Genomic DNA, 15948 nt, shown 5'->3' with positions numbered 1-15948 from the left:
AGAGGGATAATAGAGGAGGGAGAAGGAGAGGGATATAAGAGGAGGGAGGAAGGAGAGGGATAATAGAGGAGGGAGACGGAGAGGGATAATAGAGGAGGGAGAAGGAGAGGGATAATAGAGCAGGGAGAAGGAGAGGGATAATAGAGCAGGGAGAAGGAGAGGGATATAAAGAGGAGGGAGAAGGAGAGGGATAATAGAGGAGGGAGACGGAGAGGGATAATAGAGGAGGGAGAAGGAGAGGGATAATAGAGGAGGGAGACGGATATTAGAGCAGGGAGAAGGAGAGGGATATTAGAGGAGGGAGAAGGAGAGGGATAATAGAGGAGGGAGACGGAGAGGGATAATAGAGGAGGGAGAAGGAGAGGGATAATAGAGGAGGGAGAAGGAGAGGGATAATAGAGGAGGGAGAGGGATATTAGAGCAGGGAGAAGGAGAGGGATAATAGAGGAGGGAGAAGGAGAGGGATATTAGAGCAGGGAGAAGGAGAGGGATAATAGAGGAGGGAGAAGGAGAGGGATAATAGAGGAGGGAGAAGGAGAGGGAACAATCACATCCTTCTCTATTGTATATAATATTTCATCATTAATATATATTTGGTTATAATAATAATATATTAATATATATTTGTATTTAATAATAATATATTAATATATATTTGGTTATAATAATAATATATTCATGTATATTTGGATTCAATAATAATATATTCATATATATTTGGATTCAATAATAATATATTCATATATATTTGGTTATAATAATATATTCATATATACAGTCTTTGGTTATAATAATATCTTGTCTGTTTCAATCCTTGCTGTTCAATCTTAGATTCAGTGCAAGAATGCCCGCAGAATTGCCATGGAAACGGAGAGTGTATGTCGGGTGTGTGCCACTGCTTCCCAGGGTTCCATGGCATGGATTGTGCCAAAGGTACGAACTTTGTTATCACCTAGATTATATTGGTTTGTATAGGCATATTATAGGTATTGTATAGGTATATATTATAGGTATTGTATAGGTATATTATAGGTATTGTATAGGTATATATTATAGGTATTGTATAGGTATATTATAGGTATTGTATAGGTATATTATAGGTATTGTATAGGTATATATTATAGGTATTGTATAGATATATTATAGATATTGTATAGGTATATTATAGGAATTGTATAGGTATATTATAGGTATTGTATAGGTATATTATAGGTATTGTATAGGTATATTATAGGTATTGTATAGGTATATATTATAGGTATTGTATAGGTATATATTATAGGTATTGTATAGGTATATATTATAGGTATTGTATAGGTATATATTATAGGTGTTGTATAGGTATATATTATAGGTATTGTATAGGTATATATTATAGGTATTGTATAGGTATATATTATAGGTATTGTATAGGTATATTATAGATATTGTATAGGTATATATTATAGATATTGTATAGGTATATTATAGGAATTGTATAGGTATATTATAGGTATTGTATAGGTATATTATAGGTATTGTATAGGTATATATTATAGGTATTGTATAGGTATATTATAGGTGTTGTATAGGTATATATTATAGGTATTGTATAGGTATATTATAGGTATTGTATAGGTATATATTATAGGTATTGTATAGGTATATATTATAGGTATTGTATAGGTATATATTATAGGTATTGTATAGGTATATATTATAGGTGTTGTATAGGTATATATTATAGGTATTGTATAGGTATATATTATAGGTATTGTATAGGTATATATTATAGGTATTGTATAGGTATATTATAGATATTGTATAGGTATATATTATAGATATTGTATAGGTATATTATAGGAATTGTATAGGTATATTATAGGTATTGTATAGGTATATTATAGGTATTGTATAGGTATATATTATAGGTATTGTATAGGTATATATTATAGGTATTGTATAGGTATATATTATAGGTGTTGTATGGGTATATATTATAGGTATTGTATAGGTATATATTATAGGTGTTGTATAGGTATATTATAGGTATTGTATAGGTATATTATAGGTGTTGTATAGGTATATTATAGGTGTTGTATAGGTATATATTATAGGTATTGTATAGGTATATATTATAGATATTGTATAGCTATATATTATAGATATTGTATAGGTATATTATAGGTATTGTATAGGTATATTATAGGTGTTGTATAGGTATATATTATAGGTATTGTATAGGTATATATTATAGGTATTGTATAGGTATATATTATAGGTATTGTATAGGTATATTATAGGTATTGTATAGGTATATATTATAGGTATTGTATAGGTATATTATAGGTATTGTATAGGTATATTATAGGTATTGTATAGGTATATATTATAGGTATTGTATAGGTATATATTATAGATATTGTATAGGTATATTATAGGTATTGTATAGGTATATTATAGGTGTTGTATAGGTATATATTATAGGTATTGTATAGGTATATATTATAGGTATTGTATAGGTATATATTATAGGTATTGTATAGGTATATATTATAGGTATTGTATAGGTATATTTAAGCAATAAGGCCAGAGGATGTGTTATTTATGGCCAATATACCACGGCTAAGGGCTGTTCTTACTCACGACGCAACGCGGAGTGCATGGATACAGCCCTTAGCTGTTCAACCAATCAGCATTCAGGGCTCAAACCACCCAGTTTATAATTAAGCAATAAGGCCAGAGGGGGTGTGGTATATGGCCAATATACCACGGCTAAGGGCTGTTCTTATGGACACAGCCCTTAGCCGTGGTATATTGGCCATATACCACAAACCTCCGAGGTGCCTAATTGCTATTATAAACTGGTTATCAACGTAATTAGAACAGTAAAAATAAATGTTTTGTCATACCCATGGTATACAGTCTGATATAGCTTTTCTTTCAGCCAATCAGCATTCAGGGCTCGAACCACCCAGTTTATAATATAGAATATTTTACCCCTATCTTTAAACTCATAAAAAGAGACACCGTGAGTTATTTTGAGTCATGTCCAAAATGACAATCTCAACATGAGTGACTCACTAATCCATATATAAAAATGGAACAGGATGGGAAGCCGCTGTCTTGCACCTCGTCTTACCTGCTGTGTCTCTCATTTCTCCTGTCTAGCTGCCTGCCCAGTCCTCTGCAGTGGGAATGGCCAATATGACAAGGGCTTGTGTATCTGCTACAGCGGATGGAAGGGTCCAGAGTGTGATGTCTCAGTGGGCCAGTGCATTGACCCAGAGTGTAACGGCCACGGCACCTGCTCCGAGGGCTCTTGCACATGCTCCGCCGGTTACCGTGGCGACACCTGTGAGGAAGGTAAGTGCTAGAATAGAGCTTATCCCTATCACATACACACTCATTCACACACACACACTCGTTCACATACACACTCGTTCACACACACTCTCGGATACACGCACACGCACACGCACACACACACACACACACACACACACACACACACACACACACACACACACACACACACACACACACACACACAATTGTCTCTACTTTAGTGCCATATTAAGTTTCAGAATGGATGAGACTGCAGTGGTTTATACATCAGAAACTTTATTAAGGGAATGGAATCCATTTTATTGATCCGGCTTTTAAAGAATTGCCCTGGATCTGATTCATTCAATTGTGTTCTGATGGGTTTCTGCTCAGCTGGGATGAAGTGAAGATGGAGCCAAAAGTAGGTTGAAGAGAAGAGAGGGGTAGAAGGGAGCGAGGGAGACAGTGATGGAGGACTAGAGAGAGTTCGGATTATAGAAAGAGACTGAAAAAGACAGCAGTAATGGCTGTCGTTTACTTCCTGTCTTTCATTATATTCACCGCTTTAAGTATATTCACTATTCTCTACTGCTGCTACTACTACTAATAAAGTTTTTGAGCGTGGTGCATTGACATCATGTCTCTCTTGCTGTTCTGTGTTCCAGTGGACTGTTTGGACCCTGGCTGCTCTGGCCATGGTAGCTGTGCAAGTGGACAGTGCCACTGTAAACCAGGCTGGGCAGGCCCCCTCTGTGAGCATCCCAGGGCCCAGTGCCCAGACCAGTGTCACGGACACGGGGCCTTCATACCCGACACGGGCATCTGTAGCTGCGATCCAAACTGGATGGGACCAGACTGCTCCATGGGTAGGTGACACCTCATGGCACTACGCCTCTCCCCATGCGACCTTATTTTTGTGTGTATATACTGACATGTATGTGGAACTGACAACCACACGATATTATTCTTTAGTTGTTTTTTATGTGTGTCTTTAGTTCTTTTTTTTTATATACACCACCGTTCAAAAGTTTGGGGTCACTTAGAAATGTCCTTGTTTTTGAAAGAAAAATAAAAAAATGTGTCCTTTAAAATAGCATCAAATTGATCGGAAATACAGTGTTAATGTTGTAAATGACTATTGTAGCTAGAAACAGCAGATTTTATATGGAATATCTACATAGGCGTACAGAGGCCCATTATCAGCAACCGGGATGCTAGCCTTCTATGCAGAGTTGCAATATCTCAGACTGGCCAATAAAAATAAAATATTAAGATGGGCAAAAGAACACAGGCACTGGACAGAGGAACTCTGCCTAGAAGGCCAGCATCCCGGAGTCGCCTCTTCACTGTTGACGTTGAGACTGATGTTTTGCGGGTACTATTTCATGAAGCTGCCAGTTGAGGACTTGTGAGGCGTCTGTTTCTCAAACTAGACACTCTAATGTACTTGTCCTCTTGCTCAGTTGTGCACCGGGGCCTCCCACTCCTCTTTCTATTCTGGTTAGAGCCAGTTTGCTCTGTTCTGTGAAGGGAGTAGTATACAGCATTGTACAAGATCTTCAGTTTCTTGGCAATTTCTCACATAGAATAGCCTTCATTTCTCAGAACAAGAATAGACTGTCGAGTTTCAGAAGAAAGTTCTTTGTTTCTGGTCATTTTGAGCCTGTAATCGAACCCACAAATGCTGATGCTACAGATACTCAACTAGTCTAAAGAAGGACAGATTTATTGTTTCTTTAATCAGGACAACAGTTTTCAGCTTTGCTAACATAATTGCAAAAGTGTTTTCTAATGATCAATTTGCCTTTTAAAATTATAGATTTGGATTATAGATTTGGATTAGCTAACACAACGTGCCATTGGAACACAGGAGTGATGGTTGCTGATAATGGGCCTCTGTACACCTATTTTTATTAATTTTTTTACCTTTATTTAACTAGGCAAGTCAGTTTCGTCAGACGTTTCCAGCTACAATAGTCATTTACAACATTAACAATGTCTACACATTGTTTATTTATGGCCTATTTATTGCCTTAACTGCCTTATCTTACCTCATTACACTCACTGTATATAGACTTTTTGTTTTCTTTTTTGTACTGTATTATTGACTGTATGTTTTGTTTATTCCATGTGTAACTCTGTGTTGTTGTATGTGTCGAACTGCTATGCTTTATTTTGCCCAGGTCGCAGTTGCAAATGAGAACTAGCCTACATGGTTAAATAAAGGTGAAATAAATAAATAAAATGTTAAAAAATACACTGTATCTCTGATCAATTTGATGTTATTTTAATGGACAAAAAATGTGTTTTTCTTTCAAAAACAAGGACATTTCTAAGTGACCCCAAACTTTTGAACGGTGGTGTGTATACTGCCGCCCTTAGTCACCATGACCACAGCTCCTCTGTGAAAACCCTTTCCCTCTGTCCATCCACACCGTGGCCACAGCTCCTCTGTGAAAACCCTTTCCCTCTGTCCATCCACAGCTCCTCTGTGAAAACCCTTTCCCTCTGTCCATCCACAGCTCCTCTGTGAAAACCCTTTTCCTCTGTCCATCCACAGCTCCTCTGTGAAAACCCTTTCCCTCTGTCCATCCACACCGTGGCCACAGCTCCTCTGTGAAAACCCTTTCCCTCTGTCCATCCACACCGTGGCCACAGCTCCTCTGTGAAAACCCTTTCCCTCTGTCCATCCACAGCTCCTCTGTGAAAACCCTTTTCCTCTGTCCATCCACAGCTCCTCTGTGAAAACCCTTTCCCTCTGTCCATCCACAGCTCCTCTGTGAAAACCCTTTTCCTCTGTCCATCCACAGCTCCTCTGTGAAAACCCTTTCCCTCTGTCCATCCACACCGTGGCCACAGCTCCTCTGTGAAAACCCTTTCCCTCTGTCCATCCACAGCTCCTCTGTGAAAACCCTTTCCCTCTGTTCATCTAGTATGCTGATCCACTGTCTTTGTACTGTGCTACTGTGCCTCCACAGAGGTTTGCTCGTCGGACTGTGGCGCCCACGGCGTGTGTTTTGGCGGAGTGTGTCGCTGTGATGAGGGCTGGACCGGCGCCGGATGTGACCAGCGTGTCTGTAACCCGTTGTGTGTAAAGCACGGGACCTGCCGGGACGGAAAGTGTCAGTGCCAACAGGGCTGGAACGGAGAGCACTGCACCATCGGTATGCATCTGGCCAATCAGCCAACACCCTGGCACGCTAACATACTAACACAAACAGTAGTACGCTGCCTCTATCCTCCCACTGTAGTAACTCTCAGCCAAACAGAGAAACTGTCACCCACATGTTTAAAAGATACATGGTGTTTGTTCCCTAAGCCTTACGTTATGAGGCGGTAGTGTCACTTCCTGATCCTGTCCAATGTTTGTCCTTCCACAATGTAGCTCTTTTTCTATGGTTATATAAAGAGCATTATGTCTCTCAGCAGCAGATGTAGCCACTGATTCTGATGTGTCCTCCTTTCCTGCTCCTCTCCTCCGCATCATTAACAAGCTCTCCAGTTCATCTGGATTGGTTCCTCCACGAGAGGGAAAATGGGTAATTTATAGTCAAAGTACCCAGCCACATCTCCACATCCATCTCCAGCCTCCCAGCCTAGTCACCAATGTTCCCTCTAAGATGAGTGCATTAAGAATTGCCAGCACAAGATTGAACTTGACTAAAAATGTACAGTACACTATCTTTCCTGGCTTTAAACAGATACAATTTTCCCCTCTACTATGGTAATTGGATTGAAACAACGTAATAACAGTCCCTTTCATATGCAACAAAACCAGATCTTACTTCAAGACTAAGTTGGTGATTTGTTGTTGGCTGGTCCGGTGAGGAGTGGCCTTGTTCTATTTCACTGGCACAATCCTTTTTTCCGTCACCCGTAGTCGGAAAGTAGCCTAGATGCGCATTTGAAATCACAAAGCAGAGCCGCCGTGTAGCCGCGTATATAGCCGCCGTGTAGCCATGTATATAGCCGTCGTGTAGCCGCCGTGTAGTCGTGTAGCCGCCGTGTAGCCATGTATATAGCCGCCGTGTAGCCATGTATATAGCCGCCGTGTAGCCATGTGTATAGCCGTCGTGTAGCCGCCGTGTAGTCGTGTAGCCGCCGTGTAGCCATGTATATAGCCGCCGTGTAGCCATGTATATAGCCGCCGTGTAGCCATGTGTATAGCCGCCGTGTAGCCACGTGTATAGCCGTCGTGTAGCCACCGTGTAGTCGTGTAGCCGCCGTGTAGCCATGTATATAGCCGCCGTGTAGCCATGTATATAGCCGCCGTGTAGCCATGTATATAGCCGCCGTGTAGCCACGTATGTAGCCACGTATATAGCCACCGTGTAGCCGCTGTGTAGCCACGTGTAGCCGCCGTGTAGCCGCCGTGTAGCCATGTATATAGCCACCGTGTAGCCGCCATGTAGCCGCCGTGTAGCCGCCGTGTAGCCGCCGTGTAGCCGCCGTGTAGCCGCCGTGTAGCCATGTATATAGCCACGTATATAGCCGCCGTGTAGCCACGTGTAGCCGCCGTGTAGCCGCGTGTAGCCGCCGTGTAGCCATGTATATAGCCACCGTGTAGCTGCGTATATAGCCGCCGTGTAGCCACGTGTAGCCGCCGTGTAGCCATGTATATAGCTGCCGTGTAGCCACGTGTAGCCGCTGTGTAGCCACGTGTAGCCGCCGTGTAGCCACGTGTAGCCGCCGTGTAGCCGCCGTGTAGCCGCCGTGTAGCCATGTATATAGCCGCCGTGTAGCCGCCGTGTAGCCACGTGTAGCCGCCGTGTAGCCGCCGTGTTGCCGTGTAGCCGCCGTGTAGCCGCCGTGTAGCCGCCGTGTAGCCGCCGTGTAGCCATGTATATAGCCGCCGTGTAGCCGCCGTGTAGCCACGTGTAGCCGCCGTGTAGCCGCCGTGTAGCCGCCGTGTTGCCGTGTGTGCACATTTGTTGAGTTGCTAGTTAGTGAGTTAATTTTCAGTCACCTATTTAGCCAATTGTGTTACAGATCATTCCCTATTTTTGTAAAGTGATTTGAGCTTTCAGACCAGTAAAACATTAGTCCTAGAATGTCAAGCCATGAACACCACATATTAGCTTTTGTAGGCAATATCATGGAAGACAACAGCTATCTACACTGTGTGGACAAAAACATTAGGAACACCTTCCTAATATTGAGTTGCACCCCCTTTTGCCCTCAGAACAGCCTCAATTCATTGGGGCATGGACTTTACAAGGTGTCAAAAGTGTTCCACAGTGATGCTGGTCCACGTTGACTCAAATGCTGGATGCTGGCTCGATGTTCGGTGGTGGACCATTCTTGATACAAACAGAAAACTGTTGAGCGTGAAAAACCCAGCAGCGTTTCAGTTCTTGACACACTCAAAGAGGTGCACCTGGCACCTACCACCATACCCCGTGCAAAGGCACTTAAATCTTTTGTCTTGCCCATTCACCCTCTTGAATGGCACACATACACAATCCATGTCTCAATTGTCTCAAGGTTTAAAAATGCTTATTTAATCTGTCTCCTCCCCTTCATCTACACTGATTGAAGTGGATTTAACAAGTGACATCAATAAGGGATCATAGCTTTCCTCTGGATTCACCAGTTCAGTCTATGTCACGGGAAAGAGCATGTTTTGTACAGCATTTGCTCCATTGGTTTAGTTGATAGGCCACTCTGATACGACTACATAATGCTCAAATAGCCACAATAGCCTTTTGGCCACTGTCGGAAACTGTAACTTAAAGTGGGTAAAGTGTTCACAGTTGCACGTGTACCAGAAGTTGCACAGAACGCTTGCAAAATGAAAGTTTCAGCTCACAACACTTTGGGGGCGGGGGGGATTTGAGCCAACATTGCTAGTCACCCACTCTCCAGTAGAGTAGCCTGGGCAGCAGGCCTCTCGGTACTCCTTAAGACACACTCAGCCTTCCTGGGAGCCAACAAATAGGGACAGCCACTCTGCCCCATCATTCAACCCCCAAGGGCTTTAATTTCCTCTGTTATTTTCCTCCCATCTGATGAGAAAAACATCTCCCTGGGGCTCCACTGTGGGCTGTGTTGTTAGAGCCATGTGAAAAGGCCAGCGCTGTGTGCTAGCTCCCATTCTCTGTTCATTCTATGTCCCTCTCTAATTAGTGTTGAGAGAGTTGAGTGTGAAGAAGGAGCTTCATCTCCTCTCCACTTTACTGTGATGAACCACGTCATGTTGAGTATCACCTCCATCTCATGTCCACAGTTTCGTCCCTACACAGATTCTCTGGCAGGCTATTCCAGAGGCTGGGGGCTAAGTAAATAAAAAGCATGTCTGGCATGTATTGGGGTGTACAGTCGTGGATTGATTTAAAAACCAGTAGAAGAATCTTAAAATGATTTCTAAAACTCCCAGGCAGCCAGTGCAGAGACCTTAAAAGCGGTCTAATGTGTGCTCTCTGTCTGGTCTTGGTCAGTACCCGTGCTGCAGCATTCTGGATGTTTTGTAGTTGGCTTTCTTGGGTAGACCAGACAGGAGAGCATTACAGTAGTCAAGCCTGCTTGTAATAAAAGCATGGATGAGTCTCTCTGTATCAGCCTGAGAGAGAAACGGCCGCACCTTGGCAATGTTCCTCAGATGGTAAAAAGCTATTTTGGTCACATTCCTAATGTGTGATTTGAAATTTTAGTTCAGAATCTAAAATGTGGTGACACAGAAATGTAGAGTTGTTAATCGTCTGAGTAGCAATGAAAATCCATGCTGTGCTTTCTGATAACGCTGCCAAGGGGTAACATATATACTGAACCGTAACAGAGCCAAAATCAAACCTTGTGGAACGCCACATGTGATATCTATTTTCTCTTGAGTTATGCGCATCAACGGTGAGAAAAAACTCTGTCGACCGGTTAAATAGATCCTAAACCAATTAGAAGTGGACCGGAGAGACCAACCCAGCTCTCCAGTCTATCCAGCAGGACATCATAGTCAACAGTGTCGAATGCAGCACTTATACTGAACAAAAAATATAAACGCAACATGTAAAGTGTTGGTCCCATGTTTCATGAGCTGAAAAAAAAGTGCAAAAAGCTTTTTTCTCTCAAATTTTGACCACAATTTGTTTACATCCCCGTTAAGTGAGCATTTCTCCTTTGCCAAGATAATCCATCCATCTGACAGGTGTGGCATATCAAGAAGCTGATTAAACAGAATGATCATCACACAGGTGCACCTTGTGCTGGGGACAATAAAAGGCCACTCTAAAATGTGCAGTTTTGTCGCAAAACACAATGCCACAGATGTCTAAAGTTTTGAGGGAGCGTGCAATTGGCATGCTGACTGCTGGAATGTCCACCATAGCTGTCAGAGAATGTAATGTTCATTTCTCTACCATAAGCCACCTCCAACGTTGTTTTAGAGAATTTGGCAGTGCATCCAACCGGCTTCACAATCGCAGACCACGTGTAACCATGCCAGCCCAGGACCTCCACATCCATCTTCTTCACCTGCAGGTTAATCTGAGGTGGTGCTGAGGAGTATTTCTGTCTGTAATAAAGCCCTTTTGTGGGGAAAAACTAATTCTGATTGGCTGGGCCTGGCTCCCCAGTGGGTGGACCTGGCTCCCCATCCCAGGCCCACCCATGGCTGCGCCCCTGCTCAGTCATGTGAAATCCATAGATTAGGGCCTAATGAATTCATTTCAGTTGACTGATATCCTTACAGTATATGAACTGTAACTCAGTAAAATCTTAGAAATTGTTGCATGTTGCATTTATATTTTTGTTCAGTATAAATCCAAGAGTAGAAGGGCAGAAAGCTGTTTGGCATCTGTGTTGGCTCTAGAATCATTTACCACACTAACTAAGGCTTGTCTCTGTGCTGTAGTGGGCACGGAAACCAAACTGCAATTTTACTACAGTTGGTACTTTAAAAAATCATTTAGCTGTTTAAAATCCACATTTCTCCAGAATTGTACTTAAGAATAGAAGGTTGGAGATTGGCTGAAAATTGCTAAGAGCTGAAGAATCTATAATAGTTTCACCGTAGAAGTTTTTAGTACAGTGGGGAAAGTGCCGGTGAACACTGAGTTATTAACACTTCTTCAAATATGCAATTAAAAACTGTTTTGAAGGAGGTTGTGGGGATAGGATCGAGAAGGCATGTAGAAAGCTTAAGTTGTGATATCACTTTCCTGAGCATGTATGTGTCAACCAGGGAAAATAAATCCATAGAGCCTTTATGTGGTAAGCCAGGGCACATATCATCAAACTTCACATTTTCAGTCACATCACGTCTTGCTTGACTGATCCCCAGCCTAGTGCTTGTTATTTTATCTCTGAAATATGCTGCAAAGTCATCAGGTTTAGTTGTGTAGGAAAGTTCCCATATGTTTGTGGGGGTAGGATTTATCAGGCCATCAACGGTTGAGAAGAGCACTCTCAAATTATTCTGATTAGTAGTGATCAAGTTAGAGAAATGAGCCCTTCTGGCATTTTCTATTGTCTTGTTATATATGTCAAGTTGCTCTCTCAGTATATCATAATGGACCTCCAGCTTTCTCTACTTCTTCTCTGCCTTTCTGCAATTTCTCTTTAAACAGATTAGTTTCCTCATTCATCCAAGGGGTTCTCTGTTTGCATGTGTCCTTTTTCAACTTTACTGGAGCTATGGCATCAATAGTTGCCATTCATTTACTATTAAAGTGATCAACTAAATCATCACAAGAGGAAGGCAGAATAGGTGATGGTGTATTGTTCATACACACTTAATAATGTGTTCAGTATTACCCTGCGCTATGAGCAAAAAGGTAGTAAAAAAGACACAGTGGCGTTCAGATAAAGCAACATCAACAATAGAGGGTATGTCAATAGAAAGCCCCTTGGTAATAACCAGGTCCAGTAGAAAGCCCCTTGGTAATAACCAGGTCCAGTAGAAAGCCCCTTGGTAATAACCAGGTCCAGTAGAAAGCCCCTTGGTAATAACCAGGTCCAGTAGAAAGCCCCTTGGTAATAACCAGGTCCAGTAGAAAGCCCCTTGGTAATAACCAGGTCCAGTAGAAAGCCCCTTGGTAATAACCAGGTCCAGTAGAAAGCCCCTTGGTAATAACCAGGTCCAGTAGAAAGCCCCTTGGTTATAACCAGGTCCAGTAGAAAGCCCCTTGGTTATAACCAGGTCCAGTAGAAAGCCCCTTGGTAATAACCAGGTCCAGTAGAAAGCCCCTTGGTTATAACCAGGTCCAGTAGAAAGCCCCTTGGTAATAACCAGGTCCAGTAGAAAGCCCCTTGGTAATAACCAGGTCCAGTAGAAAGCCCCTTGGTTATAACCAGGTCCAGTAGAAAGCCCCTTGGTAATAACCAGGTCCAGTAGAAAGCCCCTTGGTTATAACCAGGTCCAGTAGAAAGCCCCTTGGTAATAACCAGGTCCAGTAGAAAGCCCCTTGGTAATAACCAGGTCCAGTAGAAAGCCCCTTGGTAATAACCAGGTCCAGTAGAAAGCCCCTTGGTAATAACCAGGTCCAGTAGAAAGCCCCTTGGTAATAACCAGGTCCAGTAGAAAGCCCCTTGGTAATAACCAGGTCCAGTAGAAAGCCCCTTTGTTATAACCAGGTCCAGTAGAAAGCCCCTTGGTTATAACCAGGTCCAGTAGAAAGCCCCTTGGTAATAACCAGGTCCAGTAGAAAGCCCCTTGGTAATAACCAGGTCCAGTAGAAAGCCCCTTGGTTATAACCAGGTCCAGTAGAAAGCCCCTTGGTAATAACCAGGTCCAGTAGAAAGCCCCTTGGTAATAACCAGGTCCAGTAGAAAGCCCCTTGGTTATAACCAGGTCCAGTAGAAAGCCCCTTAGTAATAACCAGGTCCAGTAGAAAGCCCCTTGGTAATAACCAGGTCTAGTAGAAAGCCCCTTGGTAATAACCAGGTCCAGTAGAAAGCCCCTTGGTAATAACCAGGTACAGAGTATGGCTGTGGTTATGGGTGGGCCCCATAACCACAAAACATCCATTCTCTAAACTAAATGTCCTTACAGCTGAGAGCATTAGTAAAAATAGAGGCTGTTCCCCCAACCTTTCCCCTTTTCTGATAGAGTATGAAAAGCTGTAGTCCGTGGGGAAGGCTTCAAAAAGAGCTGCACTAAAGTCTGAAGACTGTGTGTTTCTCACTGAAACATGGCTATCAACTTTGTGCTCAATTGCATTAAATGGTGCGGTTTTTCACTGGTGAAGATGAGAGAGATGCAGGTGGTCTTGATGTCACCTCCATCTCACTCCTCTTTTATCTGTGATGAACCAGGCCATGTTGAGAACCCCTCCTTCCTCCTCTACACACAAACAACTTCTCAAACCCCGACATGTTTTGTTTTTATGCAAACTGGGATAGCTTGTAACAAGGTATTGTATTTGGCTAAGTGGTGGTCTGATTTGTTTGGCCTAAAATAGTGCTGTGTAGACAGGTGTAGTGGCGTCCTTGGTATTGTGAAGTGTGTACTCACTGTCTTAGTGGTAGTTGGTGTTTTAGAGTTACAGTAGTGTAATGCAACACAAACATTGGCACACACACACGATAACATACACACTATACATACACATGGATTTAGTACTGTAGATATGTGGTAGTGGTGGAGTAGGGGCCTGAGGGCACACAGTGTGTTATGAAATCTGTGAATGTATTGTAATGTTTTAAAATTGTATAAACTGATTTCATTTTGCTGGACCCCAGGAAGAGTAGCTGCTGCTTTGGCTGCAGCTAATGGGGATCCATAATAAATACAAATACAAATGCTAACTCCCATTCGCTAGTTTCCCCATTGGTCCCTCATATAGGGATCATCAGCTAGTGCACTCTTTGTACCCCTTCATAACAGTCCCCATTGCATAGTTTTTTCTCCTGTACTTTGTTAAACACAAGACTAACACGTGTAATGTTTGGTCTGTCTGTATCTGTTCATGAGTGTCTACCTGTTAGCTCTCTGTCTAGCTACGTATAGTTGTAAACACACAGTTAGCTAGCCATTTACATTAGCATTTCTACTCCATGTTAAGTAGGCTGCTATTTCTGCTGCAGCATTCTGCTCCCTCCATAGGAATATTAATGGACTTGGCCTTGTAGCTGCGTCTGCCCAGCAGTAGGTAGAATACTTATAGATGGACCGTACCAGCGGAGCTGCATGCCCATCCCTTTTGGGATGCTAATGACTGTGCTGCTCCTCATCAGGAACGGCAGCCATGTTGTTAAGCTGGCTTAAAGTAAAAGGTTAATACGCTTTAATGAGATTTTTTTTGTCTGTTCAGAAAAATACTTAATGTTCATCCATTCGACGAAAGTGTCTGATTATTAAATACAGTTTATAGATTCACATTTCTCATCACCTCTCTCAGAGAGGACTGCTCTTTTGACCTTGGAGATGGTAATTCACTAAATACCATGGGTGAGTTATGTAGATTTACAGTCCAATACCTCCCCACAGCCTGGTCCCATTCCTCTGGTCTCCTGTACAGACTACCCTACACCACTGAGACAGATGTCCCAGCAACATTCATCATGTCCTCTTCGTTCACCTAGCCTGGGAGAATATTACATCTTCTGAGGGTGTATTACATTGACTGCAGTCGTCAATGATATACTGTAAAGCATCTCTCCTGTTGATTTCACTCCCTGTGTCTTGTAATCTCATCAGCTTCCCCTAATCAAATTCTCTCATGAGGCAGCACTACACCCCGGCCAGCCTCCAGAGGCAAATCAACCACCGCAGATTAATCGGCTGTGAACTTATTCTCTTTTATTGAATACTCTTTGCTGTGAATGGATATTGAAGAAAACAATTTATCGCACGCCAAATCCCTCCATTGTGATGCTAGGGTATATAGCTGTATAAAATCCACATGCACAAGAAGAGCATTGTTATGATGAAATGCAATTCCCCTGCCAATAGTGTTTTTTATAGCGCTTATTGTGTGCTGCAACCTGCAACGTCAGACAGAGACTAAAGATATAAAGTTGGTGAGCTGGTGCAAGTTACTCTGTCACTAAATCACAATTACTGACCTCTTCTCTGGTCCCATCCACACCTCCTCTCTTTTCCTCCCTCCCTCCCCCTTCTCTCCCTCTCTCCCTCCACCCCTCCCTCCCTACCCCTTCTCTCCCTCCCTCTCCTTCCCCACTCCCTCCCTCCCTCCCTCCCTCTACTCCCCTCCCTCCCTTTCCTTCCCCACTCACTCCCTCCCTCCCTCTACTCCCCTCCCTCTCCTTCCCCACTCACTCCCTCCCTCCCTCTACTCCCCCCCTCCCTCCTCCCCCCTCCCTCTCCTCCCCACCTCCTCTCTCTTTCTCAGATGGGTGTCCGGGTCAGTGTAACAGGAATGGTCAATGCAGCCTGGGTCAGAACAGCTGGCACTGTGAATGTCACACTGGCTGGAGAGGACCTGGCTGCAGTGTTGCCATGGAGATCTCCTGTGCCGACAACAAGGACAACGAAGGAGGTGAGTGGTGAAGGTTCACAGGAGGAAGGCTGAGGAATGCTGTGTCCACTTAGTAGATTTTCCTATGAAAAGAAAAATGAAGGTATGACGTTCCCATGCATGACTCATGATTTGATTTGGAATCAACAGTGGTTCACTTACAGTATTTGTGCAACTATACTGCTGAAGAGGGAAAAATATCTATTTCCTGTAAATATCCACTTGTAAGGCA

At 42.8% G+C, this 15948-nt stretch overlaps 1 protein-coding gene across 1 annotated transcript in view; it reads left to right on the top strand.

Annotated features, from left to right (window-relative positions):
* LOC106603922 (teneurin-2) overlaps nucleotides 1-15948 on the top strand; it is a 132637-nt gene that overhangs the window by 89131 nt on the left and 27558 nt on the right. Inside the window, exons 8-12 of the mRNA XM_045717387.2 lie at nucleotides 832-933; nucleotides 3151-3345; nucleotides 3972-4172; nucleotides 6285-6470; nucleotides 15591-15737. Of these exons, the coding sequence (XP_045573343.2) occupies nucleotides 832-933; nucleotides 3151-3345; nucleotides 3972-4172; nucleotides 6285-6470; nucleotides 15591-15737 (831 nt within the window). The remainder of the gene's footprint in view (nucleotides 1-831; nucleotides 934-3150; nucleotides 3346-3971; nucleotides 4173-6284; nucleotides 6471-15590; nucleotides 15738-15948) is intronic.

This window comes from Salmo salar, chromosome 04, assembly GCF_965601325.2.
Source record: "Salmo salar chromosome 04, fSalSal1, whole genome shotgun sequence".
NCBI classification, from domain to species: Eukaryota; Metazoa; Chordata; class Actinopteri; order Salmoniformes; family Salmonidae; genus Salmo; species Salmo salar.
Note: the sequence above shows the minus strand (reverse complement) of the source record. Positions and strands in the feature narration are given on the sequence as shown.